Genomic DNA, 8,023 nt, shown 5'->3' on the forward strand with positions numbered 1-8,023 from the left:
AAAAGTGACGTAGTGGCGGGGGCTCTTAACGCTGGGCTGCTGGGTTTGAACGGTGTCAGTGGTCTTTGTTAGGGCGCTGTCGGTGTTGTTGCACGGATTTGGTGAGTACTTATATACTTCATTGAAGCACTATTGTTATTTCAAGCTTTTACTACTATATACATCATGCAAGTTAGCGGCTAAACAAAAAACTGTAGTAGTACTAGTGGGAGTGGGTGTGTCGATCGCCGATCGGTAACTTACTGCCAACAAATTGAACAAAACAATGAAGCCTGGTAACCTGGTGGTTTATTTATTAGTCGGGTTACCATTACGATTAAGTAAAAACGAGTTATGAGCTTAATGTGCTGTTGCTATGGCAACGAGTCAACACTTATAATCTCTGTGGCTCAGTTGTCGAGTGTGGACCTGCTGCTGTTGTACTGAGCATCTTCTTGCTATGACTTGTTCTGTGTGATGTATTTGTGTGTGTGTGGCCGAATGAGAACTGTTGTCAAGCTTTAGGGGAAGCAAAAAATTAGCAGTAATACTCACACAGTCAGTGGAGTATGAGGGGATGAACTAAGACTCTTGCCAGGTTTGTAGATCATGATGTTCCATGTTAGTCGTCTCATGATCATTAGTAGACTCTTGCTATGCTACTCGCTAGATTTCTGTACATATTCTTAATGTTCAACTTCAAGAGTCCCAGGCATAATAATTGTATGATTTAATTTGTTCACTTGACTGTGGCAACCATGGCATGGGGGCGGGTATTTTGCTTTGTCCATAATGTGACATTGCTCCTTTTTCTTTGGCTCAGATTGTGACTAGTATATGCTATTTACACTATTTTCCAGTAGGTTTGTAGTGGAAGAGGTGAGAGGCGATGGCGAGTCAATCGATGGATATAACCAAGGTGCTGGAGCAGCAGGTGCTCCAAACGGTATGCGCGGTGGAGGAGCAGCTTGACGCAGAGCTTGAGAAGCTGGAGAGAATGGATGAGGAGGAGCTGGAGAAACTAAAAGAGAGAAGACTGGAGGCCCTAAAGAAAGCTCAGAAGCAAAAGCAAGTAAGGTCGTGGTATGCTAGGAGTCATCCAGCATTCTTACAGTCTTTGTCTACATCTTTACCTGACCACAGTCTAAAACTGAGTGTGCTTCCTTAGAAAAACTAAAGAATAGGCATTACCCATACTGTAATACATTAAACACACCTTTAAATGTAAGCATATTGTATCTGCCCATTCTGTTCTATTTTTACATATACGTACCACAGGTTTAAAATGTGAGAAGCATGTGATACTTGCATTGTTTATCTGCAGTAATGATTTCACATTGTTGTGATTTATGGCAGCCAGGGTATTTCAAACAGTAGTGATTCCGTCTGAGTTGGGTACATTTTATGCAATTGAATTATGTCAAACTGCTTCTGAAGGAATGGCTCTCAAAAGGACATGGTGAATACAGAGAAATTCCCAGTGAGAAGGATTTCTTTTGTGAAGTGAAAGAAAGCAAAAATGTCATTTGCCACTTCTACAGAGACTCTACCTTCAGGTAGGTGCTTACATTGATGTATTATTTGCCTCTACACCTGGGCCTACTGTACTGCTGTCATTAAATTGTCATTTTCAACTATTCAGGTCTAAAATTTTAGACAAGCACCTTGCTATACTGGCAAAGAAGCATCTGGAGACAAAGTTCATTAAGCTCAATGTGGAGAAGGCCCCATTTCTCACAGAGCGACTGCGCATCAAAGTCATTCCCACCATGGCGCTTGTCAAAGATGGGAAGACCAAGGATTACGTGGTGGGCTTCACAGACCTTGGTAACACAGATGAATTCTCTACTGAGATGTTGGAGTGGCGACTGGGCTGTTCAGACATCATTAACTACAGGTAATTCAAAAGGGGGGGAAAAAATACAGTAGCTAAAATCAGACTAAGGATGTATGGGTTCACCCTAAAAAGCCCCTTTGTGGGGGGCATGGTGGCACAGTGGGTTTGGCTTGTGCCCGCTGTGGGGCAGGTCTGGGGTTTGCGGTGTCCCCTCCACACTTCGGCCTTGTGCCCTGCGTGGCCGGGTAGGCTCCAGCTTACTGTGACCATGCTTGGGACAAGTGGTTGTAGTCATTACAAAAAAGTGCTTTTTGCCATTGTTGTGGTTGTGTGGGGTTTTTTTTTTGGGGGGAATCACATGCACCTTTAATAAAGTTTGTTTCAGATTTTAATAGTATTTCTTCCATTTTCCAGCGGTAACTTGTTGGAACCTCCCACAGTTGGGAAGAAATCAGGCTCAAAGTTCACCAAGATTGACAAGAAGACAATTCGTGGAAAAGGCTATGATTCAGACTCCGATGCAGATGATGATTAGAGAACTTTGCTAGTACCTTATTCTCTCCTTTTCTCAGGACTTTTCATGACCCTTAATTCAAAATGGCTGACAAACCATTTGTGTATTCAGCTATATGTTTTTGCATTGTCATTGTATGCATCTTCCTTTCCTCTTATTTAGGAATAAATTAAGAATTTAATGTGGCACATCATGCCAAGAATAGTGTGCAACAGTACCCCTTGAGGCTAAATGCAAATTTTTCAATTATACATAAATAATGCAAATTTTGTCAACCTGTCAACACTTCAGGGAAGTTTATACATCATGAATCTTAACTGGAATTCTAAGTCATGCTCATCTAGTCTTTGAAAATCATACAATACAGAAGTAGTTTATTTCTGCAGTTTAACGGGCATAAATTGTTTAATTTATGCTTGTGTATATTCAGTGAAATTTAACTGTCCAATACAGCCCTTTGCCCATCTGGCTGAAAAACTTGAGAAATTTGTTCCAAGTTACTTTTTTAAAACAAGATTAGCATGACTGGATGATGAAACTGTTAATCATACTGAACTCAGTCCAAGAACAATATTGATATCTAAAATGTTTAATCATCTAGTCCAAGTACAGCCTTTGCTGGAGCCTTAAAGGCAAACTCCCAACTGAATAAGTTTAAGACTGAGAAGCTGTATAGAACTTCTCAATATTTAACATAAAACAGAAAAATGGAAAAAATGTAAAGGGGGTTTGAGTAGTAAATAAAAGATAAGGAGTATGTCTCTTACTTTTTGTTCGGAGAGTGAGGTTTTTCTAGCGCCCAAGTCTAAACTGGAATTTACCTTTGAATAAAGTAATGATTAAATTCAGCTTCAGATGAATATATTTATTAACAATTGCAGTGGTTTTTGACAACATTTACATTGTCAGCTAAGTTCCAGCTAGAGCTTAAAATGTTTATTTTACAAAACAACTGATGTCATGAGCTATGACTCAATATCCTTTGGTTCCAGTGGATTAAGTCGCTGTCTCACCACCAGCTCCCCAGTGCTCTTCAAGAAGGTGTTAGTCACATCCTCTTCCTCAGGAAGCCCATGTGGCAGTTTCAATGGCTGAATCCTGGACAAACCACCAAAGTAATATTAATAAATACATCCACTACAAACATTAACATATAAAGAGTAAAGCCTACCCATAAGCCAGAAATACCAATTTAATACTTACTTCACCAGATGTTTTATAATTTTCAGCTTATTATTCACAGATGGGATGTTTTTGTGCACATATGGCTGATGAGCCTGTAAGAAATAAAAGTTAATCTACATTTGTGTTTCAAAAGGATTATCTTTACATATACAAATACAGCAGACAGCCCACCACTCCCAGAAGTTTCAAGAGATCCCCTAAGGAAGATGATTTGCTTGTTTTAAAAAAAAGAAAAAAAATTGAGCCAGTTGCTTCACTTTTCTGTACATACCAGCTAACAATCAACCAGTTACCGTAACCAACTTCCACTAGGGTGAATGCAGAGGAACAGAGGAGTGAGATATTTGCACAGAAATTGTAGAATAAAGAGTATGAATAAAGCTTGCAGAATACCACCTTAAGAAGTCCAAAATCTTCCACTATTTTTTTCTCCCAGTAAGGGCGACGCTTCGTACTCTTGACACGTGTGACAAGGTGCAGCATGTGTGGCTGCTCTGGGTCTCCTCCGTACTTCTCATGCTCTTTTGCACGCTCTTCAAACACCTGTATGCGGAGAGCAAAATGCCTTGAATCAAGTCAAACTTTCCTTATTTAGGACATACACAGTATCTTGTCCTAGAAGAACTGAAATACTGACCTCTTATATACACTTTTTAAAGAGTTAACATGTAGCGTTTCTCGTTAATATTTAGCTGACACCTTTATCCAACCTGAATTATATGTCAAAATTCACTTTACAAAGAACTGTATTTTTCAGCAGGGTGTTTTTACCGTATCACTTCAAGGCATCTACAGAACCAGGAAAAAGATATGAGTACACTTTTTGGAAACTAGTCTGTTCTCAGGAGGCATTTGTTAACAAGTCTGAGTATGAAGTGAGCTGCCATGTCTTCCCAGATCTTCTGCAGCAAAACCAGAGATGCAGGACACTTGTGAAAGCAAATCGACTCACTCTACCGTCCAACTCCTCCCATAAATGCATTGCCCAGTTTGCCTAAATGTACTCAGAATTCTGACTGGCACTGCACCATGCATGATCAGTGAGCAGCAGAAGGAGGGGGATTTGAACCCAGTACATTCAGATTAAAAGGCAACAGCCCCAACCAGTAAGTCACATGTTGCTCTCAATATTTTACTTGCTTACCTCTTTTGGAATGCGCGATTTGGTGAATTTGGTGCGCAAGGAAACTGTCCATTGTGATAGTGTGCCGTCTGCTAAATTCTGAAGAGAAATAAAAACAATTACTTGCATCAGAAATCCTGCATGTGTGCAGCAATCGGTGAATAATAATGTAGACAGGGATTCAGTGCTTTTTGTAGCAGAATGTAAAGAGCCACACCAAAAAGCTGAATGGAAGATGGACCTCAAATCTATTTCAATCAGACCCACTTCTCTACTTGTTTCAGAGAAAGTAGAAGCATTTACAGTTATCTTACATGTTAAGGTATTGACAATTATTTACCCATTTACACAGCAGGGCATTTTTACTGGAGCAATTTAGGATAAGTACCTTTCAAGAGTACAGCAGCCAGAGGTGGGAATCAAACCTGCAACCTTTGCTTTGACTTAGTTTGGGTTCAAAGGCAGTGAGTAGCTCTAACTAACTAGTACACTACCAGCTGTCCCCATTTACATGATTTATATTATCATCATGTAACATTTCATTTAGCTGATGTTTTGCACGATGCAGTACCAGAAAGAGAGAAGCTGACGAAAAAAGGACAGGAACAGAGACAGACAGACCGATAATAAGGCTCGTACTTATGAATGAGACAGAGCCCAACAGCAGCACCAGCAGCAGTTGCGCTTGCAATGCAACAACTTGTCGGTTGTCCGTGGTTGACCTCACTCACTCACCGTGAACGCACTGCTGCTGGTGGGTCTGACAGCCAGTCGGCAGAACCCCGCCATGGGCGCACCGCGGATACACACAGTCAGTGGAAAACACGCGCAACCTGAACCGCTACACCGGACAGCGCTGAAAGAACGAAGTAACACACCGAACCGTCACCACCGACCAGGCCGCCAGGACACCGCTCAGCGGTCCCACCCGTTTCAGGTTCCGATCTGCAAAGTGCCGCATGAGAAAGGTTCCCAGATACACAGTTCCTACGGCGGCAGTTTGCACTTAAGCCACATCCCCGAGCAACGAGCTGCGCGGAAAAGCCCGAGTGCCGTTAGGCGCGAGCCAACGATTCATTTACTTTTCACCACCTCATTATTTAAAATCTTCAGTCTTCTAAAACTTAATTTCTCCATTAAACGAAAAAAAAATGTCACCCACGACGAAATGGGTTTCATGAGAAATGTACACGCCAATGAAATACGTGATCTTTTTCGATTTTTACGTATTGTTTCCTGCAGAAATTTAAAAAAAAAAATACTGCGAGACGAGAGAAGCGAGAAGAAAAAAATAAGAAACATACTGAGTAGGCAGTGATTCAAAGGAATTTAATTTCATTTTATCAACTCATAAAGCAAGTGGATAGTTTTATACGTAAAAATATTGACTACCCTTAGACTTTTTTGAATGTGCAAAAAAAGAAAAAAAAAATTCAGCACGATCAGATTTCTGGGGCAGCAGGTGGCGTAGTGGTTACAGCTGGACCCTTGCAAAGATCCACGTCTGCTATAGGAGGTTTGATTACGGTACTTACATTTGTTTTGTTTTGTTCGCTTTAGCACTTTGAATTACTGCTGTACTCTGTGGATTGAAGGAATAAAGGAAAAAAAAAAAAACACAGGACGTCTTCCCGGCGGCTCCAGTAGATGGCGCTATTAGTGTGTCCCTCTATTGAAGCACAATCCCATCGTCTGTCATTTCAAAAGTGAATGGGCCAATAAAGGCGTTTTGCGTTGATCGTAAACGTAGCTTTATGTAAACGCACAGATCATTTTCCAGTTTTTTAGAGACGATATAATCCGTTACTCGGTTTTGTATGCTGGTATCAACGAAAATAATTATTTATCACGAGGAATGCTACTAATATGCGGCACGGTGGAACAGCGAGTAGCGCTGCTGTCGCACATCGCCTGGGTGGTGCGAGCGGACGTGGGTTCGATCCCCGCTCAGTCTGTGTGCAGCTTACATGTTTCCTGCGGGTGCTCCGGTTTCCACCCAAAGGTGCGCGTGTGTGTTTGTTCCACTGATGTATGGATGATGAGTGACCCATTAAGTACTGTATCTAGCAGTGTAAGTCACCTTGATGAATAAGGTCTGTGGACTGATAACACTACATAGAGTTCTGTTAAAATAGGTAATAACTGTAATAATTCAGACTGAGGAGAAAATGTGGTACCAGAATGATCCACTAAAACAATGTACTGACTAATATTGACAGATATGTGTGATGAACAGTGGCCTGCTATCTGAAAACAGAAATATCCACATGTGAACTAAACACCTACCCACAGTGCTGAGAAACTGCCAAAGACTGAGCTGTTCAGTTTTTGTCACGTATGTAACGATCCATTTATACTTACAGACAGCACATCTGCAAAAATGATCACTGCTTGATTTTTGTAGCTCTAAGGCCCAAAAAGCCACAACCACTGACTGTCACGCCCACACCCACAGCACAACTGTCACGATCAATACAGCCAGGTATAAAGAGCACCAGTCCACTGCTCCCTGGCTGCAGAATCTCTTTGAGACAACCATCCCTCCCTGGATGCAGCGCGGCGGCGTGTTGAGTTCACCCGGTGCCTGCGGTGTGGCGGATCTGGGGTTGTAGCTCTGCTTGGGATGCCTTGCGGTGGCACCTCCCGTTCATGGTGTGCCCCTCCCCCTTTGGCCCTGCTAAGGGACATATGGTTGTAGACATTGGTTGGTTGGTCCCTCCTGCCATCACAGCACTTCCACAGCGCCTTACCTGTCCTTCTCCCTGTATCTCCTTCCTTACCCGTCTCCTTGTCCCTATTCTTGTCTTCTATGCCATCGGACCTTGCTTAGCTTCATCCACCACATCTTCGGATTCTCCTCTCGAACCCGTTTGCACCTCAGATTTAACCATGCTTGTCCCTGACTACGAGCATTGCTTTGCTCCTTGTATCTTTGCAATAAACAATCCCACAATTGGGTCCACACCCGGGTCTCCAGTCCGCTCTTTGCAACAACTGACAACTAAAAAATATTGACAAATCATGTGAAATGGTATAGAAACTTAATGACATTCCATAATTTACATATTTTACTTGGAAAGAGCAAGGGGTCAATATCCATCATCCATGTTGTTTGATATCATCCTGTGGTGTGAGTATTATGTAAGTCAAAACTGAAAGCGCACACACACACTTTCTGAACCGCTTGTCCCGTACGGGGTAGGCGGGGAACCGGAGACTAACCTGGCAACAGAGGGCATAAGGCCGGAGGGGGAGGGGACACACCCAGGATGGGACGCCAGTCCGCCGCAAGGCACCCCAAGCGGGATTTGAACCGCAGATCCATCGGAACGCAGGACCCGGTCCAACCCACTGCGCCACCACACCCTCAAAACTGAAAGCATTT

At 42.4% G+C, this 8,023-nt stretch overlaps 2 protein-coding genes across 3 annotated transcripts; one reads left to right on the forward strand and one right to left on the reverse strand.

The window, feature by feature from the left end:
• LOC108920434 (thioredoxin domain-containing protein 9-like) lies at positions 1–3,154 on the forward strand. 2 transcript variants are annotated; one of them, XM_018729183.2, is made up of 5 exons: positions 1–101; positions 843–1,051; positions 1,417–1,535; positions 1,622–1,876; positions 2,231–3,154. In XM_018729183.2, exons 2-5 carry the CDS (start codon positions 869–871, stop codon positions 2,349–2,351), a joined length of 678 nt encoding a protein of 225 aa, XP_018584699.1. In that variant the 5' UTR covers positions 1–101; positions 843–868; the 3' UTR covers positions 2,352–3,154. The 2 variants fall into 2 exon arrangements, with proteins under 2 accessions (XP_018584699.1, XP_018584698.1); XM_018729182.2 differs by having other exon boundaries at positions 2–101; positions 840–1,051; positions 2,231–3,153.
• A 20-nt stretch (positions 3,155–3,174) lies between these two features.
• On the reverse strand, positions 3,175–5,595 carry mrpl30 (mitochondrial ribosomal protein L30). Its single transcript, XM_018729184.2, has 5 exons — positions 5,374–5,595; positions 4,660–4,737; positions 3,912–4,058; positions 3,534–3,607; positions 3,175–3,428 (listed from the first exon to the last, which is right to left on the reverse strand). The coding sequence occupies exons 1-5, from the start codon at positions 5,425–5,427 to the stop codon at positions 3,296–3,298; spliced, it is 486 nt and encodes a 161-aa protein (XP_018584700.1). The 5' UTR covers positions 5,428–5,595; the 3' UTR covers positions 3,175–3,295.
• Positions 5,596–8,023: the final 2,428 nt, after the last annotated feature.

The sequence above is a fragment of the Scleropages formosus genome, chromosome 14 (assembly GCF_900964775.1).
Source record: "Scleropages formosus chromosome 14, fSclFor1.1, whole genome shotgun sequence".
NCBI classification, from domain to species: Eukaryota; Metazoa; Chordata; class Actinopteri; order Osteoglossiformes; family Osteoglossidae; genus Scleropages; species Scleropages formosus.